This window comes from Triturus cristatus, chromosome 9 (assembly GCF_964204655.1).
Source record: "Triturus cristatus chromosome 9, aTriCri1.1, whole genome shotgun sequence".
Lineage (NCBI taxonomy): Eukaryota > Metazoa > Chordata > Amphibia > Caudata > Salamandridae > Triturus > Triturus cristatus.
Window position 1 is genome coordinate 1,237,620,159 of NC_140592.1, and position 23,117 is coordinate 1,237,643,275.

Below are 23,117 nucleotides of genomic sequence, written 5' to 3' on the forward strand. Positions count from 1 at the left end.
AATCTCTAAATCATAGACTGAAATAGTGGGCTTTTATCGCTTTAGATTAAAAGAGAAACCATTGTAAAAATTGAATTTAATTCAATTAGGATTTTTTCACCTTCTATTTTGTTGCTTAATAACCCTGGGAAGGGGTGTCTTGAATAACCATCCACAATGAGCAGGGAATGTCCACTGGCGGGCAGGTCATACATGTCCATACTCTTTCTTTCATGCTTTTGTGAGACTATTGTCAGGAAGCAGGGATTAGAGGTGTCACTTACTGTCAAGTCTGGTTCTAGTGTGATGCATTAACAAGTAGATGCATATCGATAAGGCAATGTGATTACATGCAAAACTAGACCCTACAGATCCCGCTAACTGGATAAAGTGTGAAATTTACACATTTTTTGTTAATAAATTAACAACTATTAAAAGTAATGTGCTGTCCTCAAGAATATAGCATGAAAGGTACACAAAAGTAAAACTTTTCAGAAAACATTTCACTAAAGCCTCCTTTTGAAGACTAAATATCTGGCGAAGAAATAAGTAGAAATGAACTTGGATGAAGCAAACTAGAAACCATATTACGACAACAATAGAACTAGTCATGAGATAATATGAAAAGGAACACAGCTCTCTTCAAAACATTGAACTAACTCTAGGTGGCGGAAGCAAAGGATTGTTGAAGATGTTTAATGTGCAAAGAAAAGAGGGAGCGTGCCTCATTCTAAGATCAAGAGAGCCCTTACCCCAATGCGTTGGTGATGCGTGGAGGTGCAGAGCATGCCCCTTAAAGCAATAACATGTCCAATCTTCCAAGAAATCTACAATGATTCAGGATGAAGGTAGACAGATCGTATCCAGGCTGGACAACCCAAACTGGAGAAATGTATTCAGGGCAATCAAAAACTGAAGCCTCAGTAAAATAGTTAAAGGCAACGCTTTTTTCAGAAGTATTGATGGACTAATGAATCCTTAGCTAAATTCACCAACCTGGGAGTTCTGAAGTCCTCTAAGGTTGCTTTGCAGGCATGTTGGCTTTTTGTTATGACAAATATAGTGATCTATTTTCTAAACTCCCAAAAAAAAAAAAAAACTCTTGTCAACTACATCCAACCACCATTAACTATTAATCCTATGTGCATCTGTCAAAACAAACATGCAACACAAGGGCAACCGTACTTTGCTATACAAAAACAACAAATCTCAATAAACCTTAAAAAAATAAGGACATAGAGGTTCCTACAATACAATATTATTGACTGTTCAAAATCAAAGGTAGTCATTTTATGAACATTGCAAGATGAAAGACTGAATAGAAGATGCCTGCATTCAAACCTGTCAGCAGCAGGATATGCAGAGATCTTCACAGCACCATTTAAATCCAGTGAACCATCTGGGAGTAGATCAACAGAGGCCATGGATGACCTGCACGCCTACATGTTTGATTTTAGTTTCCTTGGTGCTATTTATTTTGAGAATCCTCTTCCTGTATCAGAGTAGCTCGATGCAGTGAGGATATGTTTGACCCCAATGATCCACATGAATAGAAAATTCATTTTATTGTGTGCAATCTATTGGGAGCGGGTTCAACCCTCAAACCGATGATGGCTTAGCTTCTACATTTGAACAACTAGCATTGGCATAACTGCTGTAAGATGTCTTCTTGTAACAAGAATTGAAAAGACAGAATGTGCCTGACACAAACAAGGCCTTGAGCCGCTTAAAGAAAGAGGGATCTAATTCAATGAGGAGGTAACGTCATCTTGATGACCCCCAAAAGCTATGTTACATTGACCACAGCATTAATAGAGAGGAAATGTATTTCCTTGATGTTGTTTACCACAACATAATTCGGATGGTGCATTATAATAAAATAGCGGCTAGAATTTACTCAGAATTATATTTCTCTCTTAATTGAAAAGACGTAATAGCTTTTCACGTACAGCAGCATCCTCCCTGCTATGCCTTCAGGAACCTCAAACACTCATCCCTTTCCACAAGGGACTCCCCTTATTGATCATTACGCTGGTGTTGCATCGGAATAACGCAGTTTAACTTTCCGTTTATTGTAATCCCAACCGTTTTGCGACCAAAGCTAGTAGATTTTACGTCACAGTGTACAATATCTCTAGGCAGCTTATTGGTCTGGGGGGGTTTGATTAAAATAAAACTTACGATCAACTCCGTCGCGAAGTTGCAGATACCGTTCCAGCACAATGCGAGCCATCAGAGCCGGGGAGAAGTCCACCTGTGAGGAAAACAAGAAGTAGAGAGTTAGAGGTCTCAAAGCTAGAATGGCTGCCTGTAGGTGGTTGGGGGATGCAAGAAGGAGCCTACTACCCCCTGGGTGGAAGTCACGTACACAAATCAGAGACAAACCTCCTCGTGGTTAGACACTACGGCCTATGAATATAAGAGGTAACTTGCAGTTCGTTGGGAGTAGAAGAGGTCTAGTGGGGTAGGAGGCAAGCACGGAACACGGCGTTCAAGCCTTTACCAAGCTTCTGCGAGTTTATCTGGGTGACGTGCTTTCAAATGTGATCTAGGTCGCATCGCGGGCTCAGAGAAAAACATGAGCCTTCCTTGATGAAAGGAAATACCTGCCTCCCAATGGCTGCCACATTGATGAAGTCCTGACTGGGTGTGAGTGTTTGATTGGTTCTGATGCTCCGTCCATCACCACCCCCTTTTGTACCGCTTTGTTCGCCATAAGTTGGCAGGGTATGCTCAGACGTGAGTCCCTTGCTCACTTTGCCACTGGATTCAAGCAAGCCTGGCTGAAGACGGCTGAAATGCCAGAAACCGGTCCTAGGAAGCTTGTTTCCGGTCCAGGGAAGGCATGGCTTGGCAGTTCGGGCTGGACTGTTCCCATGAGGCACAGGGTCAGACTGATTTGCATATGGCCACGTCTGAACTGGGGTGGCAGAGTGGGCTAAAGAACGGTGATGGATCAAACCCAGATCTGTTGACTGGGTGTGAGTGTTTGATTGGTTCTGATGCTCCGTCCATCACCACCCCCTTTTGTACCACATTGATGGAGTCCTGGCATCCACCTATGAACAACAGAAGCATCACGCCCACACCACAACCATGCCCAACCTTTCAGGAACAGCCATTCTTTCGCAGAAGTAAAACTGTGGGATGTGTTTTTTAGCCCTAACAAACTCGTTTGTGTTTTTAAAGAGTGGGATGATGTGAGTGCAAAGCTGCTCAAGCACAACCCTAGTAAAGATTCCTTAAATGTAGGATTATGCTCCTGTCTTTAATCTCATCTTGACGTTTACAGTCTGTGCCAGGGATTGGCAAAGCTGGTCCACATCTGAGACGTGGCGATGTGGGAAGCGTGAACAGGACTCCGCAGAAGGCTCCTCCGCAGGACTAGGCTCCATGGTTCTACACATGCAGGTCCACGGGTGGGGAGAAGAGCATGCGAGTGAAGGCGAGAGAAGGCAAGATAAAGCAAAAAAGAAATCAAAGCCCAACATTCCAGAAGGGCAGATAGAATTAGGGGCAAAGTGGAGACAACAAGAGGGTCTGAATACGCAACGACAGGAAGGGAAATGAGTGGATTAGATGGCGTTGCACTACAAGGTCACCAGGAAATATTTCACATGAAAAAGGCCGAGTTTGAGTTTTGTGCTGAGACTGGCCAGCTTCGCCAGCAGCATTGAGACGGGGATTAGACGTGCGAGGGCATTCTGCCAGCATTTTCTTTCTTTTTCGATGCAATTTTGCATTAAAAAATGCATCCTTTGTCACAGATTTTAAAGAACGGGTCAGCGGGTGAAGTTCACTCCTTTTCTATAAACATAAAGTCTAACTTGTCGCCTGCAGAACAATCCCAGATGCGGTGTCCTGTTCGGCGCGATGACGGACCCTTCCATGCTGCTGTACATGCTACAAAGCGTAGACAAGATGGCGGCGTCCATGCAAAGTGCTGAGCTATGGTCCCTCGCGGTCCCGGATAGCTCTGTGCTACGAAGCCCAAGGCAGGAGCATCCCTTCCACAGAGCTGCCCCTTCCCCCAGGAGCCCTCCGCAAGGGTGACCAGAAAAGGAATGACACTGCTCATGGGCAGCCAGGCTGGGAGGACGCCCCCATTAGTGCAGGTGTGAGCCGCCCCCATTAGTGCAGGTGTGAGCCGCCCCCATTAGTGCAGGTGTGAGCCGCCCCCATTAGTGCAGGTGTGAGCCGCCCCTCTAATGTTCATATTAATCATGTGTCCATCACGCTTCACGTCAAAGCGCAACCATCATTCACTGCGGCGTGAATCCCCCTCGGTGGCTTCCCTTCAATGGCCCTTTAACTACTGGATGGAAGGACAAAATCTCTATTATTTAACACGCGTTGTCCCACCAATTTTGTAGAATGCCAGGATTTTCTTTCTTTTAAAGCTCACTGGGGCCTGCAACGACGCACCCCCTGCGGGCAACTCATCTCAAGGTTCCTGCATATCGAGGTTTATTGAAATATGCAAATTGCAGACAACTTAACAAAACAAGCATTGGCAATACCAACAGGTCTGGCTTATGAAGGAAAGTGTCTCTTGTGTCAGGGATGGGTTTAAGCACTCTTTAGGTCATCATACATTTCCACTAATCTTTGGACTCACACATCCAATCATCCATCCACTAATTCATACTCCCATTCACCCTCCGACCCAATATCAATAAAACGCATACAAATTAAACATATGGAATTGTACAAATTCTGCACAGCTGTCCTCCTCCCACCCCTGGAGAAGTGTGGCTCAATGGTTAGAGCGGCAGACCTCGATGCAGAGCACCGGTCCGGGACCAGGGTTCAATTCCCGTCGCGGCAGGGTCTCGGGCTATAAATTCCGCGGACCGAATATTCTCGCTTCAGTGCCTATTCTAATCCTGGGTCCCACGCTGCAACTCTGGGCAATAGCTTGCTTAATCTCCACAACGGCCCCAACAGCGCTGGGATGCCTGGCCTCACCATGGGGGTGCCCAGGAGTGGACACTCCACATGGAAAGCCAGGAAGGGTTCCTTCAGCGGTATGAGTACAGCGCTGAGATACCCGTAGTGGTCATCGGCGCTATATAAATACCTATACATACATACCCCTGCTGCTGCCAGAGGAAAAACACTATCAGTTATCTTGTTACCTAAGCCACTTTCACATTATTTGCAATGTCACGTGGGTGACCCTGTAAGTTCAAGCTCAGACAGCTAGATACACATAATGATCCCAGCTGTGTGGAGGGCAAGCCCTTTTGTGGAAGCACACAACTCCTGCCCAATCAAAACATATCCTCCTGGCTCTGAACATGTGGGCGAAGTTAAAGCCCCTCTCTAGTGATGCTCACATAATTGTCTGGTTGCATAAGGAGCAGTAGGTAAGGGCTTCAGTGGACGGCATCAATCTAAACATAACAATCCAACAGCAAGCTCAATTTTAGCCCCTCAGCGTTCATTATTTTGGGTCTGAGTCATCAAAATACCATGTCGAGCCTAAAAAATACACATTTACTATTCCAGGAAAAGTGTCACACAAGTGGAATAAAATCAAATATAGCCGCGTGTTTCACTCTTGTTAGAGTTCATCAAAGGTGTAAACTCAGAAGTATCCAAACACAAGGAGATGATGGACGGAGTGCTGACATTTTTTCAAACACTCACCCCCAGTCACAGATCTGGGTTGAATCCATCATCGTTCTTTAGCTCACTTCGCCACCTCAGTTCAGACCCAGCTATATGCAAATCAGTCTTGACACTGTGCCTCATGGGAACAGTGTAGCCCAAACTGCCAAGCCATGTATCCCTGAACCGGAAACAAGCATCCCGGGACCAGTTTCGGGCTAACAGCCCTCTTCAGCCAGGCTAGCTTGAATCCAGTGGCAAAGTGAGCAAGGGATCCAAGTCTGGGCATACCCTGCCATCTTAGGGCGAACAAAGCAAACACAAGGAGATAATGGACGGAGTGCTGTCATCCCCTTTGGTTTTGCTTTGTTCGCCCTAAGTTGGCAGGGTATGCCTAGATGTGGGCCCCTTGCTCACTTTGCCATGGTATTCAAGCTAGCCTGGCTGAAGAGGGTTGTTATCTCGAAACCGGTCCTAGGATGCTAGTTTCAGGTCCAGGGAAGACATGGCTTGTCAGTTCGGGCTGGACTGTTCCCATGAGGTACAGGGTCAGACTGATTTGCATAAGACGATGTCTGAACTTGGGTGGCAGAGTGAGCTAAAGAATGATGGATTAAACCCAGATCAGTTGACTGGGGGTGAGTGTTTGCAATGTTCAACACTCTATTCATCATCCCATTTGGTTTTGCTTTGTTCGCCCTAAGTTGGCAGGGTATGCCCAGACGTGGGTCCCTTGCTCACTTTGCCACTGGATTCAAGATAGCCTGGCTGATGAGGGTTATGAACCCGAAACCGGTCCCAGGATGCTTGTTTCCGGTCCAGGGAAGACATGGCTTGGCAGTTCGGCCTGGACTGTTCCTATGAGGCATATGGTCAGACTGATTTGCATATGGCCATGTCTGAACTGGGGTGGCGGAGTGAGCTAAAGAATGATGATGGAATAAACCCAGATAAGTTGACTGGGGGTGAGTGCTTGCAATGTTCAGCGCTCCGTCCATCATCTCCTTGTGTTTGCTTTGTTCGCCCTAAGTTGGCAGGGTATGCCTAGATGTGGGCCCCTTGCTCACTTTGCCATTGGATTCAAGCAAGCCTGGCTGAAAAGGGTTGTTATCCCGAAACCGGTCCCAGGATGCTTGTTTCAGGTCCAGGGAAGACATGGCTTGTCAGTTCGGGCTGGACTGTTCCCATGAGGCACAGGGTCAGACTGATTTGCATATGGCCATGTCTGAACTGGGGTGGCAGAGTGAGCTAAAGAATGATGGATTAAACCCAGATCAGTTGACTGGGGGTGAGTGTTTGCAATGTTCAGCGCTCCGTCCATCATCCCTTTGGCTTTACTTACAAGTATCCTCCAGAAATTAATCTTGAAGTAAATTAAACTTTTACGATGCCTTACAGGCCTTAGTGATATGAAAACAAACATACTTTCTGCTCCCGATTCAACCTCAACATCCCTCCTGCCTTCTCTAGGAGCTGAAGATGAACAGTTTGCTAGAAGGAATCAGCTATTATCTATTTCCAACGTACCAGAAAGCACGACTTTAACACAAAATGTGAGCTTAGATTTCTTAAGCTCTTGTAGCCTCCTGTACAATATGGATTCATTTAATATGCAGTGATTTTCTGTTTTTGTTGTTTAGTTCCAAAGAGTGGTGCTGTGCCAGCTACAGGGGCCATGTTGCCAGAGCCATGAACATGCATCTGTGAAAGCTGCTTCTGGTGTGCCTTGTGATTTACCCATAGTTGGCTTAGCATCATCAGTACTTGAGGATAATACAGCCTAATGGAATAACCTTTTCATCCTCTGTAGACGCAGTTCAAACTGCTCCAGCTAGGCACTGCGAGTAGGGCGTTACAGAATCTGGACATATGATCTTTGGGTCAACTGCAAAGTCTTGAGAAAGGAGGACTTTGTGTATTTTGTGATTATGGTAGAGGTGGTTCAGTGTTACTTCACCACCATGTCCAAACCTGTCCGGTGTAGAGACGATTCATACTTCATCATTCCAAAAATCATCAAGGATAGAAATGATCAATGCTACTTTGTCTTTCCGAAACTCATCATACACAGAGGTGGTTCAGTGCAACTTTATCAGCATGTCCACACCTGTCCGGCATAGGGAGGATCCCTGCTACGTCATCATTCCCAAACTCATCAGGGATAGAGACGATCACTGGTACTTCATTGTCATTTCAAAAGTCATCATCATGTATGCAGAAGGTTCAAAGCTACTTCGTCATTTCCAACCCAATTAGGCATAGAGGTGATCCCCACTACTTTGCAATCACCAAAACTCATCAGGGGTTAGTGATGTTCAAGCTACTTAATCATCATTTCCAACCCCAGTAGGATTAAATATGATCATTACTCCTTTTCGTTCCCAAACCAGCGAGGAGTAGACGTGGTCTCGCCAGAACGAATAGGTTCTCAATGCTTTTGCCTTCTTATTGTGTAATCTACCTGACCGAAGAAGTTGACCATGCTACTTACTTATTGATTTTGAGCCCACCTGAGAGAGCTGAAGTCCTATTCTGATTCAGAGCACACAGCAACAGCAGGTTTAAAAATGATTCCTCCATCCCAAAGCGAAATTACTGGATTTCAGTCAGATGTTGCGTTTCACCCAGAAAACGATGTGCCAAGTTTAACAAAACAAGTTTGCCCAGTTTCTAAAAAGTGTTCCCCAGCCTTTTATTTTGACACAATTAATTGAAACATTTATTCTTGATAAAAGTAATTGGTTTGAGACTAAATTTGGCAAAAAGTAACCGATTTATGAAACCGTGAATGACTTCCTGTTGAAAACATACATTTATGAATGAGAAACAACCCTAGAGTCACAGATCAGAATCCTGTTCCTAATCCCCTTTTTTCACCATCATTACTACACAGAAAGGTAGATTCGCAGAGGGCGAATCACGGGGTTTAGTTTTCCTAATTTGCAGTGAGTACCACATCATGTTCCTGTTCTTGCCAACTCCTTGTTCAGCGAGAAACCAGACTAGGTAGTGGCAATGAAACGCGCAGGTTCCTTTCATAGGGTTGGCTGTTCAAGTGCTGTGAGGGACCTTACTCACAAAGTGTGTCTGTCTGGGCAGGTTGGGGGGAGCTGTGTTAAGCTAGGAGGTAAACAGTAAGAGACGCTGTAGGGACAAGCTTTTATTAAATCCACCATAAGAATATGTTTTTGAAAAGGCGTCTATCCCCCTGAATATATCCACCTGGATCCGCTGGCAGCATGTACTGCCGCACACCCGCCAGCAGCCGACCCCTTTGGGATTTGTTGCAACAACCCATGTCGGCGGATTATTACCTGCCCGCCATCCAGCTGCCACCTTTATGTTGTACTTAGTATTGAAAACGAGCCATCACTGCATCTGCCAGCGATTGATGCCACACCAGCCCCTTTATGAGTCCGTATATCTTTAATCAGTGGCAACCATAAAAATTGATGAAATGTGTACATTTATATATCAGCATCGCAGAGCCTGACGGGGCCTGGCTGCCGCTGTGTCTGGCAAATGTGCTTTGATTCAATTTATTTATATGCATTTTTTCTGTTTGTGACTGCTATCACAATCATTCTAAAAATCGGACTTTTGGCTCTAAAATTAAAAATATGAGGATTGTTTGCAACAAATCAGAACTGATGGTACCAAAGTGTGGCTTGCTGCCTGTTCCGCTATTCTATGTGCAGGGAGGTCCTAATTTTGTCTGCTATGGGAGCAGAGTAGCAGGCGATAAAGTGATTTTTCCATATTTTTGGTAGGGTGGTTTTGGTAAAGCAAGGATGTCAATATTAGAACTTGCACCTACAGTTTCTAAGTAATTAAGGGAACCACTGAACGCTTCCCAGGCAGACGATGAGATTTTGATGTTCAAACAGAAGTCTGTCCACTAAACTGTTCACAGGTTATATATTTTAAAAGTCCTAGCTGCTGTCCCGTAGAAGAAACGCCACTTTCCCTGGGTTCTTTTAAAAAAATGTAACTTGGTTTGTTCAGAGACAAGAGGAAAACATTCACATAGGTAGTGTATGCCTAGATTTTATGTTCATGGATCAATCCATTTTGCACAAGCTCAACCATGGCCGGCTGTGGTTTAAACTTGTTTTAGACATCACATGTGACTAGGGTAATTCTGGAGTGTACAATGTAGGTTAAAGGGTTCCTGATCCATGCCGGATATATAATATTATCACCTGACAATGCTAATGATTGATTTTTAGGTCAGTAATAGACTACGTAAAGTATTTCTATTTAGATAATCTATGTAAATTTATTTCATGCGGATATCCTTAAAATCAGACATGGATTCAGATCTTGTTACGCTAGTGTAATAACACAACCATTTAAATACAATATGTAATCATCTTTCAATGTTTTTGAAATGTATGTAGGCATATCAAGAGTAAACAGAAAGCTATATTATACAGTGTGTAGTAATAGTTAGGACCAATTTTCTATAGAAAATGGATATTTTTAGTTTGTTAAGTCATCCAAAGAACTATACAACCTAGTAAGTAGTTTGATGAAACCCATCAACAACAAATCCGCCCCCACTTCCCTCTGAGGCACGGTGCAAGCAATTGGCCAGCTTCCTTTTGGATTAAGTCAATAACATCTGTAGGAAGGTGGAATCTGACTGCATGGTTACCCCCACTTATTTTCTGGTGTTTTGCTATTTTTTTACTAGTCCGACTGGGATCCTGCTATCCAGGACCCCAGTCTATCTGCTTTCTCCCTTAAATTGCAATGCAGGTACTTTAGGTACACTCCAGATTGGATACTGGGGTACCCTTATCAGTCCCTAGTATATGGTACACTATGTACCCAGGGCATAGGTACCCCAGAGGCCTCACAGGGGCTGCAGCATGTATTGTGCCACCCCTGAGAGACCATTCAAAATGGCACCATAGGTCTGCTACTGCAGCCTGTGTAAGGTGCTGCATGCACCCCTTACTTAGATATAGGTTCACTATATCTATTCTAAATCACTGCACATATAAACCTATCAGTCACCCCTATGGCAGGCCTTATCAATCCTGAAGGCAGGGGGCTGGGTTTTATGTGAGAGGGTGCCCCTGCATGAGCAGAGCCCCTCTGCAGCATTCGGAACCTATTTTATGGGGTTGTTTGTGATGCAGTCAACCATATATATTTAAGTGCATTATAACCTCGAGGTAAATGCTAACTTGAAAACGGCTGCTTAGAAACATGTCATGTTTGGTGTCAAACACCTTGGAATCACACCTCCCTGCCAGTAACTGGCGGGGGAGGTATGATTCCACCCTTCTAGAGGGACTTATGTGAAAGACCGGTACACCCGGTATCAGCTTTCTCGACCTGAGCATCACAAAATGGATGCTGCCAGCCACAGACACTAGTCTGCCCTCTGCTGCTGAGCTGAGCTCGAGCAGGGGAAGGCTTGACCATAGGTTTCCTGTCACAGGGAGGTGTGACCACCTCCCAGACAGGATTTAGTGTATTGGGGCTGGGTGGGTGCACTCAGAGTGTTTGAAAGTCTGCACTGGGGGCATATTTGGTGTCCCTGTGCATAGTCCAGTTCAAACCGGTTGCAGGAGTCATTTGCTCCTGCTCTGGTGCAAAACTGGACAAAGGACATGGGTGTATCCACCCCCCTGTCCTGACCCTCCCATAGGTGGGTCCCCAGAGTTTTTCCCACCCCTTCCTTGGGTATAAAGTAGGAACCCTGACTACAGGACTTTAAATTTTACCTGGACTAAACTCTGCTACAGAAACAAAGTACTTCGACGATCTACACTTCGCTGGACGACTGAAGAGTCTCCCTTGGAGTGAAGGAGCTACTCCCCTGCAGCAGCAGGCACCTAAACGCATCTGACTGGTTTGCATCTCCCAAGCTCCTGAGGACTCAGAAGATTGCTGCAACACAGGAGGTGGATTCCCGAGCGTCCCTGAGGTTGTTCTGACCTATCGGCAATTCTGTGACCAGTATCCCTCGTGGGGACCATGCAACCGGAACTCCTGTGCACCATGTACTTTTGCAGCAGCATGTGCTTTTTGGCAATCCCTGAGGCTGTGCTTTGGTCTACGTGTAGTCGTGACCCGATCAGTATTTCCACCGAAGATTTCCGGCCTACACTCCACGAGTGTTCCGTGGGCTGGTATTTCATGATTCAGCTCGAGGTCCCTTCGCCATACCTGGTCCGTTGGCCTGAGTCCCTGTGAAGGTAACTTTGACTTTCCTTAGGCTTTCCTGGTTGCAAGCAATGGAGAGTCAGGGCACGTCTGTAGCAGAGTCCCAAAGACCTTGCTGGTCCTCACCGCAGCTTTGTTTCCTCTGCCCGCGTGGGTTGCAGTTGCCAAGGCTTGTTGTTGTTCGATCCGGACACTGACCCCCCCCAGCACTCAACATCCTTCGTGCGACAGCTCACCTCCAGGCTTTGGTCGTAGTCGACGTCTCCTGGTGCCCGTGGCTGCAGAGTCAAACATCCTATCTTCTCACCTGAAGCACCCGACATCGGTGGGCATTCGTCTACTGAGCCCCTGGTCACCCTGAAGTGACTCATACTCTGTCCCCTCTGCTTTCAGATTCTTCTCACCTCGGATCCAGGCTTGGATTCCACTGGACACTTCATCTTCCCGGCAGCAGCACTTCTTCGCATCACGCCATTGAAAACGACGAAGGTTTCCGACACCACTTGACCCCTATGCACCCGGCTCCCCTGGGATAGGTAACACGAGTACCTCAGTACTCACAAGGGTACTAGCTTTAGAACCTTCTATGTTCCAAAGGGTTTGCTTAAAGTCTTCTCCGAGGTGTCATTAAACTCCAAATTTCCAACCGCAACTTTACCATAGGGTTGTACAGAGCTCGCGCTTGTGTTCTCACACTGCACCCGTGCTCCGTGGGTCCCCTGTGTCACTACTTTGGGTGGTTCCTTGGGGTCCCAGCGATTCTACGTGCTCTAGGCACGTGCCTAGTTAAGTCATGTTTGTTATACCACTTTTTTAGTATATAGTTTCGGTCTCCCCCTGGAGCCCGTTGTGTATTGTGCTATTTACGGTTGTTCTAGTAATTTAATATTGTGTGCTTTGTGCTCTAATCTCATAAAGAGGTTAGTATAATGACCATAATGCACTGGTGGTATACGCCCATTGAGGCGAGATGTATAAATCAGCCTTGAGTACGGCGTCACTGTTACCAGCCTCCTCATCCACAAGCAAGCCAGTGATAAAGGGACAGACAGCCCCGAAACGCATATGGCAGAAAATTGGCGTATGGTTAACTTTGCTGCAACAACGAGTATACATGCCCTGCAGTCAGCCGATCAATTAAAGGTTTGAAGCAGCACGCCGCGTGTGGCGCCTTCATATGGGAGCACCCTTCATATGGAATATGGTGTGTATATATATATATATATATATATATATATATATATATATATATATATATATATATATATAAAGGCGATGATTTCCCTGCACCTCCACAGCAATGGCGAACAGAGCCGCGAACCCAGCGAAATGAGGTTAAATGGAGTTCTTTATTTTTCTTGAACCTCGAACCTGACGCGTTTCGGGCTTCAGAAGCCCTTGCTCACAAGTCAGTTTGAAATACGTTCGTCATTATTTTCAAATACTTCACAGTGATTAGAGTGCCAACAACACGTGGTGCATAGACATAGAAAATAGATAAAACACTGCAGAACGTTAATGTTGCGATGAGTCTGTTTTCTCAACATGTGGTTACTCATAACTGCTTAAATGCTTATACGGTGACCAATTCATTACATGTCACGACCAAATAATGCTAATAATACATAAAATTGTCCTAAAAGCCTATAAATATACTAATAAATAAAAATTTTATAACATTTGTATAAAAAAAACGTTTTTTAATTATTGTATATATAGTTAACTGATCAAAAGATTTATAAAATAAAAATCAATGCAAAGATTCAATTGGTCAGAGATATATTGCTCTTATGATGATACCCCCGTTCATACATGTTACCTATATCAGCCTAAATGCTGTTTTTTTTACTACTCATCCGAATCTTATATTGACAGACAAATCTATGCAGTGTTTCATACCTAAATTAACGTGCTAATTATCTGATCCTTACTTGGATCGCCATAAAGTGCTAGTGCAATAAGGAAATACATAATAAATAATGCATTATATGCATATACACAACTAAAAACATCAAGGTAAAAGACGGTTAAAACCCTTATTCAACAAAGTTAAAATCCGGGCTAAAACCTGACTAAAACCATCTGATGATTCCAAATGTGTATAGGAAGTGGAAGAGAGATCACATTTGCCTATATTGAAAGATCAGAAAAGCTATATACCGACACTTCAAACAATAAAATAACAGTTGTTCCCAAGACATCCTGTAACATGAGTAAGACCAAATGTTTGTTATTATGTTATTTACAGAAAATGATACATCTCATCTGTATTATTTAAACCATTGGGGGTCTTGCTATCTAATTCTACAATCATTTTGGATTCCAGTTGTCTTAATCTTTTCTCCCTATTTCCCCCACGCCGTAATTTGGGTACATTCACCACTACAAAGTATTTTAAACAATTCAAGTCATTGTTATGCACCAACTTAAAGTGCCTAGCCACTGGGTAAGAGGAATCATTATTGACTATGGCACGTAGGTGTTGCAGAATTCTGACGTGCACCTGCAGCTTAGTGCTTCCCACATATCTGAGGCCACAGGTGCACGTCAGAACATACACTGCAAATTCTGTTTTGCAGTTGAATCTACCCTGAATTTTGATTGCGTAGGGGCTAAAGGGAGTAGAGTATGTGTCAGTGTTCACTCCGAATTTTCAAGCTCTGCAGGAGGAACATTTAACAAACCCCTGCTTGGGTTGAAACCATTGTTTTGCAGCTGCTAGCTCCGGAAAAGGTTTCACGATCTGAGTTTTCATTGAAGGGACCTTCCTATGAGTAATCGTGGGTTGTGATGGTAACATGGGAGCTAAAACACCATCTATCATAACGATTGGCCAATTGCGCTTGACAATCGACCTAATCTGTCTTTCCTGTCTGTTATACGCCGTAATGAGTCTAGGAGTGTTGTTCAAATTATCATTAGCTACCAATCGGTTATTGGAGGATAAAAGTGTTGTCCTGGATTTTAAATCCACTTTGGAAATTGCTTCGTTAAGGATAGATTCTTTGTAACCTCCGATACGAAATCTGGTTAGTGCCTCTTATTTACAGATTTCGTAGTCCTCTGTTGTACTACAGATGCGTTTTAGGCGTGTTAGCTCACCTAGGGGTATGCTTCTGATGGTGTGGTGGGGATGTGCACTGCTGGCGTGTAAAGTGGTATTCCCTGCTGTTGTTTTTCTATGAAGGGAGGTGGCCAGCTGATTGTTTTTGACATAGATTTTAACGTCTAAAAAGTCTATTTGCGTCGTGCTCAAATGAGATGTAAATTTGAGATTGTAGCTGTTACTGTTAATCTTGTCAATAAAATTCTTTGCGCTTAATTCATCCCCTCTCAAAATAATGAGAACATCATCAATATACCGCCACCACTGAATTACATGGGTGCGGTATTCCTCTTGAAATGAGCATTTGAGGACCTGCTCCTCCCACCAACCTACATGCAAGCATGCATAGCTGGGGGAAAAGCAGGCCCCCATAGCTACGCCTCTCTTCTGTACATACACATCATTTCCAAACACAAAAAAGTTGTTGGAACAGACACCATGTTACTAGATCTACTAACATCTTATTGCGATTATACATTTCTAATGGTTTTGTTTCCAGAAAATGTGACAGGGCATTTAGCCCTGTTTTGTGTTCGATACTAGTATAAAGGGATTCAATATCTAACGAAATGAGCAGTAAATCATCTGTCCATTGTATGTTAGTCAGTTTATTTAATAAATCACCGGTGTCTCTGATGTACGTCGGGAGTTCTTTGACCAGATCTTGTAGAAAGAAATCCACATACTGTGTGATGTGTTCTCCCATACTACCAATGGCTGCTATTATTGGTCTTCCTGGCACTGGATTAGTGAGTGTTTGAACTTTGGGAATAAAGTATATCCTTGGTAGGATTGGGTGTTCCACAAATAAAAAATTGAATTCATCAGCAGAGATAAACCCATCTCTCTTCCATTGTAGCAGTTTACCTTTTAACCCATTTCTTGCTACATTATATGTTTTATGGTCAACTTTTTCATAGCATGTTTTGTCGTCCAGATGCCTTTGTGCTTCTATTTTATAGTCCTTTTGAGGCCGGAGTACAACATTGCCTCCTTTATCCGATTTTGTTACCAATATTTCATGAGTAGACTCGAGTTTTTTCATAAGCTCACAGTATTTAATTTCCTGATAGCTCTTACGACGCTTTTTGTGTTTAGTTTGATAGTGTAGTTTTTTGATATCCTCAACTACCACCTCATGAAAAATGTCGATAGCATCTTTCGGCATCATTGGAATAAATCGTGATTTTGGTTCAAAAGGGCTTATGCCAGCACCGCTTTGCTGGATATTCGCGGCGGCTAAGCGCTCTTGCGTATTCAACAGATCAGTGGTTTCCTGAGTCGTGTTTGACCTATTCTCAAACAAGTGGTGTAACGTTAGGAGAGCCGGAGCATCTTTTGCTTGTAGTTCCGTGTGTTCTCTGCTAGCATTTCCCTCTGTTTGAGTATCTTTCAGGCCTTCCTTGATGGCAAAAAACTTTAATTTCAATTTTCGTATATATATATATATATATACATACATATACACACACACACACACATACATATACACATACACACACACATACATATACACACTCACACACACACACACATATACACACACATTACCTACTGGCAGTTGCCAGTAGGTAGTTCTAGTTACAACCTGGTTTCCATAAGAAAAGCATTTTTTGATTTGCTAATAACTTTAGGTGTCGTTTAACGAATCTTTACAAAATGTTCCAAAAAGTTGCACTCTTTAGGCCAGCTCCTATCTTGAAAGTTTGGGGGTGATTAATCAAGCCGGGGCTGAGAAAAAAGGGGGGTCCCAAAACGCGTTTTCCTATGTTAATTTCCATAGGAAATTTTGCGACGAGCTACAGCCCGAACTGCTGAACGGAATTAACCCTAATTTGGCAGAAGGTAGAGCTTGGTTCAGAAAGCGACCTTTTGTTTTTTTAAATTATGTAAACCCGTTCAGTAGTTGCCGAGAAGTTAGAAAAATAAAAGTTTCGATATCTGGGTGAAGCCCAAGTGCCGTGCACAAGCTTCACCGTGATTGGCTGCCAACACTCCAAACCAGGAAGTGTTGGCAGCTGTAGGAGAGTAGGATCTGCACTTATGTTGCCCCCACTTTTTTTTCTGATGTATACACTGGTTTCTGGCTATAGTCAGGCTGGGTCCCTGCTAATCAGGGCCCCCAGTCTCTCTGTTCTCTCTAAACAACTTTGAGTGTATACTAGATGCACTAGTGATTAGATACTGCGGTACCTTATGAGCCCCTAGTATATGGTACCCTAGGTACCAACGGCATAGGCACTTCACAGGCCTACCAGGGGCTGAAGCATGTATTATGCCACCCCTGGGAAGCAGACTAAATCTGACACCCCAGGCCTGCTGCAGCCTGGGTGAGGTAGTGTTAGCACTCCTCAGAGGTATAGGTTTCTATATCTCACCATACACACACACACATAAACCTATCAGTCACCCCTATGGCAGGCCCTATCAATCCTGAGGGCAGGGTGCTTGGTTTACAATGTGAGGGGGTGCCTCTGCCTGAGCAAGGCCCCTCTGCAGCTCGCAGGGTCTATTCCTTGTGGCTGTTTGTGGATGCGGTTAAACCATTTACTCTTAAGTGCATTATAACCTCCCAGTTAATGCTAACTTTGGAATGACTGCATCAAAACAGATCGTGTTTGGTGTCAAACAACTTGGAATCATACCCCCACACCAGTAACTGGTGTGGGAGTATGATCCCACCCTTCTAGAGGGGATGACATGTACCTACTGTGGTAACACGGCAGAAATCTGAAAGAGCCCAGGCATCACAAAATGGATACCACCAGCACAGACACTTGGCTGCCCTCCTGCTGCTGACTGAAACTCGCAGTGGAGGAGGCCCAACAATAGGCATCCTGTCACAGGGAGGTGTCACCACCTTCCAGACAGGATTTAGTGTATTGGGGCTGGGTGGGTGCACTCCTAGAGTGCTTTGAAGTCCTGCACCGGGGGAACAGTAGGCTCCTCTGTGCATATGCCAGCTCAAACCGGTACAGGGGCTACCTGTCCCTGTTCTGGCGCGAAACTGGACAAAGGGAAGTGGGTGTAACCACCCTCTACCCTGACCCTCCCAGAGGAGTGGTCATAGAGCTAGTCCCTCCCCCATCTTCAGTATAAGATAGCCAACCTTGAAATTGCAAAGTAGATACCCCTGGACGACGCTCTACAAAGAAGAATCATGGCCCTTCGACTTTCCACTACCTTTGGAAGACAAAAAAATCTCCCATGGATTCAAGGAGTGACTCCCCTGCTTGGCAGGCACCAGAAACTCTAATCAACGGTCGCAAATTTTCCCGCTCCCGCCGGAGTCCGAAGTCCCTGCAGCCCCGGAAGCGGATTTCCTGACTTCGACTGCCATTGTGAGTCCGCAGCAGAGCTGAGGCGAGTGGACCCCACGAGTGACTAGGAACAGCAATACCCGGGTACCGTGCACTATTGTCGAGTGCAACCCCTTTACGACGTTCTACGAACTTTTGCTTTGGACCACTTGTGGCCGAAGCCTCCAGCAGGTTTTGCGGCGAAAATCAGAGGCCTACCCCGTCCCGAGTGACCGTGGGCTCCTGTGAAGCATTTCCTCAAGAGGCGTCTTCGCGATCCCTTGCCCCTTGGCTTGTGGGTCCCCCGAAGACTTTATCGACTCAAAGGGCTCCCCTGGTTGCTCCAGGCCTGCCCTAACTCACCCTCACTGAGTGAGTCCCTCAGACATTGCTGGTCTGCACCATCGACTTTCTTCACTCTACACAAGACTTCCTGTTGCCAAGGCTTGTTGGCTCCAATCCAGTTGCCGACACCGCCATCAGCTGCAGACGTCGTGGGACACTCCGAATCCAGCTGCTGGTCATCCTCAATCTCTCCTGGACCTCGTGAGCGAAGAGTCAAAACACCCTTGATGCCCTGAAATCACCCGACATCCGTGGGCATCCATCTTCCTGGCCCCGAGTCACTGGCAAGTGACTGTGAACACTGTCACTTCAACTTTCAGGTCTTCAGCGTCTCGAATCCACCCTTGGATTCCACCGGACACTTCTTCAGTCGCAGCAAGTCTTCTTTGGTCTCCATAGAAAACAGGATTTTCACAATGGAAACTTTAGACAAGGCTACAGGTCAAACTGCTGAACGGAATTACGCCAAATTTGGCAGGGAGAAAGGTCTTGGTCCAGAAAGCACGGTTTTGTTGAAATGGCGTAAATCCGTTCAGTAGTTATGAGATATTAAAGGGAAAAAATATACATATATCTGGTCGGTGCATTACTCGAGCACGAGCTTGCCTCTGATTGGCTGCTAACTCTTCAAAGCAGGAAGTGTCCTCTGATTGGCTGCTAACACCTGAAACCAGGAAGTGTTAACAGCCATCTTGTGCCTCGCATCGAATGAAAATATAAAAGAAAGGTTCCGGGTGCAATTTAATATAGCGGAGCTCTGTGTAATGATGATTTGGACGCAGTGAAGGTTTAACATTTAATAACAATAAAGGAGAAACAGGTGAGCGCCAGGCAACACAACTTCCACTCCAGGACACTAGTAGGAAGTTAAGCCTTTCACGCTCCCTGTGCCCAACATCACCACTTCGGAGGTATGCCTTTTGAAGCCAGTCCGTCAGCTCGCAGCTGTCTACCTTTGCGAGCTGGTACGCTGCTGTGCCTGTACCTCTGCGAGCTACTACGCTGCTGTTCCTTTGGGAGCGGACGGCTCGTAGTTCTGCCTCTGAGTTGATCGGACGAGCCGCAGTTGTCCCTTTGCGAGCCTGGGTACGAACTGTTCATAAGTCTTACTATATGAGCATTGAAAAGCAATTTTGTGATTCAGTCCGTCAGCTGGCATCTGTCTGAGGCATTTCTGAAAACATACCGGAGCTCTGTTTGTGAGAGATACCCATTTCACGCTGCCTCTCCCCACATCAGCAGGTAACGCACCCTCTTCCCACATCACTAGCATACCGTCAACAACCTTCTTGGGCCCACAAGGCTCCCACTGCGAACCACTGGTGGGCTCGCAGCTCTTCCGGTGCGACTTCTCGGGCCCGCACTTTTACGAGCCAGGCCGCCGGTTTGCAGGTCTCAGAGAAGAGATGCAATGGAGGCAATGATGATGCAGGTCAGACACCCAACAGTACTCAGACATCCCCCAGCAGCAGCTGCTTGTCCGCCATCCCGCTCACCCCCCACAAACAAATGTGACAGGAACGTTTTTAAATGCGGCGCCTTAGAAATCGGCTGGTGTTGCAGTTTTAATAAAAAAGATGCTTGTGAGGTTGGACAAATAAGAATCTTAGTCATGTATGGATTTACATATAAAACATTTTACTAAAACAAAACAACAAATAAAATGATGTACAGCCACACCATGTCATCCCTTGACAATTTGTGAATCACAGCCTACAAGACAAAAAGAAAAATAAGATAGTGCGTTATGCATCCAGCAAAGGAGAGAGAAAGAGAGGGAGAGTGAGATACAAGAAAGATAAAAAGAGAGAAACAGTCTGAGAGAGAGGAAGAGAGAAAGAGTGAGAGAGGGAGAAAGAGACAGCGAAAGAGAGAGAGGAAGACCGAAAGAAAGAGTAAGACAGAGGAAGACAGAAAGAGAAAGAGAGAAAGATACAAGGAAGAAATAAACAGTGTGAGAGAAAGAGAGGAAGACAGAGAGAGAGAGAGAGAAACCGTGAAACAGTGTGAGAGAGGAAGAGAGAGGAAGAGATGGAGAAAGAGTGAGAGGAAGAGAGAGACAGAGTGAGAGAGGAAGACAAATATTAAGAAAGAAAGAGTGAGATACAAGGAAGAGAGAAAAAGTGTGAGAGAGAGGAAAAGAGAAACAGTGTGAGGGAGAGGAAGAGAAAGTGAGAGAACGAAAGAATGAGAGAGAGGGGAAGAGACAGAAAGAGAGAAAGTGTGAGTGAGAGAGAAAGGAAGAGATGGAGAGGGAGTGTTGACACTGGAGAAAATCTTTGCAGCTCACCTTTGTGTCACCGGTGTGTCTCCAACACGTGCCAGGACATACTGCACCCTCAAGTTTAGTTATCTGAAAGATAGTATAGAATTAGTAATTGCAGACTATATACAAGTGCACATGCATAATTCTCTGTTTTGGCTGCGCGCACCTAGGCTGCTGCATCCCATCCACTTCTGAGAGGTGTCTAACAGCCGCTGCGCACCCAGCGCAATATTATCAAGAATGGCGATAACATTATCGCCGCTTTAGCGGCAGGAAACTGCCGCAAAAGCGGCGATAAGGGCCTTGATATTATGCCCCTTGTGAATTCCCATAGAAGCCCAGGTTTGATGTCGTTCACACCAGAACCTGGGCTTCTATGGGAATTCTCAAGTGCATATTATCAAGCCACTTAACGCCTCTTTAGCGGCAGTTTCCTGCCGCTAAAGCGGTGATGATGTTATTGCTGTTCTTGATATTATGGTCCGCAGTCTGCTGTAGCCCATGCACTCCCACTGCCCAGAGGTATATAACAGTCGCTGCGCACCCAGGCTGCTGCACCCCATGCACTCCCACTATCCGGAGCTGCCGATGCGCATCCAGGCTGCTGCACCCCATCTACTCCCATTGGCTGGAGGTGAGGGCCCGCTGCTGCGCAAACAAGCCTCTCTGCTCACCTTCCGCCACCGGCGTGTGTCGAAGAGAGTTGACCACGTGCCGAAGGAACCTCCTCAGCCTCAGCACACACGGTCAACTGAGCTCACAATTCAGAATGGGTGTTGATTGCCAGGATGGCCACGCATCATCGCAGGTTCTACACGTGATCAGCTCTGGTGGTGTGGGAGAGGGGGGGGTGTTATGTCAATTTCTGAATCAGAGTGCTAGATAAAAAGCAAGATAAGATTGTGCGCCATGCGTCCAGCAAAGGAGGAAGGAAGGGGGAGAGAAAGAGAGGAAGAGAGGAAGAGAGGGAGAGAGGGAGAGAGGGAGAGAGGGAGAGAGGGAGAGAGGGAGAGAGGGAGAGAGGGAGAGAGGGAGAGAGGGAGAGAGGGAGAGAGGGAGAGAGGGAGAGAGGGAGAGAGAGAGAGAGAGAGAGAGAGAGAGAGAGAGAAGACTGGAGAAAATCTTCACAGCTCACCTTTGTGTCACCAGTGTGTCTCCAACCACGTGCCGGGACATAGTGCACCCTCAAGCTCCCACATATGAAAGATAGTACAGAATTAGTAATTGTAGGAAAGACCAGTATGCTGGAATGAAAAGACAGACTGTAGTTCTCTTGATGTGGTTTAATCCTCAGAACATGTTTTGTACGCAGCAAGAATGACTGAACGCCCGTTAACTTCTACCTCCCAACCTTCTAACATTCAAAACAACATTCCCAAAGTGACGCGAGGCAGCCACGAGCTGTGAGAGAAATGTCACGCTCATGTCTGCATGCTTCGATGCTACCAACACACCTTACCTCTTTAAAAAAAAAAAAAAACTGAGAAAGGAAAGTTCGTCAAAATTTGATGGTAAATTTAAGGGTACAAAGTATGAAAAAAAAATACTCAACTACTTTGCTACAGATGTGGGAGCGACAGACATTTGGCCGACTGTAAAAACTGCCCTGCTATTGGAAAACTTGTTCAAAATGCAATAAGAAAGGGTAATGGCAGAGTATATACGACTGCGTATGCCTAAATCGCTGTGCAGCCTTTCTGCATCCAGGCTGCTGCACCACATGCACTCCCACCACCCAGAGGTATCTGCCCGCCGCTGTGCACCCAGGCCTCACTGCTCACCTTTTCGCGGTCACGGCACCCTCCACATCATGCAGCTCCGTTCTGGAAGGTAATAGGTCTCACATTGGGTACTGAGTCTAAATATGGCCATGGCAGAGGACATACTAGTGCACCTATCATCATCGCAGGTTGTACACCCGCTCAGTGGTTGTGGTGCTACTAACTCAGTGAGAAGAGAGGCCATGTATTCTAAACTGTAAAATGGCATAGTGTACGTGCGCCCGGTCTTTTATATTAGCAGGGTCACGTGCCCTGTGACGCCTGTGCTGGATGGGTGTGGTGTTGGTGTATACCAGCCGTGAGGGAGTGGCTGTGGCAATGCAGGTGTCCGTGTTGCAAAAGCCAATGTGTCACACTGTGAGCCAAGTCCAACAATATGGCCAACATGGAAGGTACAGGGAATTACTGACCCTATATTCATTCATAGTTCCACACAAGAAAGATGGTGGACATGAGACATCTGTGTGGATATGAATGTTTATTGGACATTCAGTGGAGTGTTGCAGCTGTAGCAATACAGGGCCATGGAAAGTTGAAGTTTCAGTCTT

The 23,117-nt window shown here is 45.5% G+C and overlaps 1 protein-coding gene across 2 annotated transcripts in view; it reads right to left on the bottom strand.

Moving 5' to 3' along the window:
- CDIN1 (CDAN1 interacting nuclease 1) overlaps window positions 1-23,117 on the bottom strand; it is a 670,496-nt gene that overhangs the window by 431,136 nt on the left and 216,243 nt on the right. For both annotated transcript variants that reach the window (XM_085627342.1, XM_085627343.1), the window contains exon 6: window positions 2,161-2,233. In XM_085627342.1, the coding sequence (XP_085483468.1) occupies window positions 2,161-2,233 (73 nt within the window). The remainder of the gene's footprint in view (window positions 1-2,160; window positions 2,234-23,117) is intronic.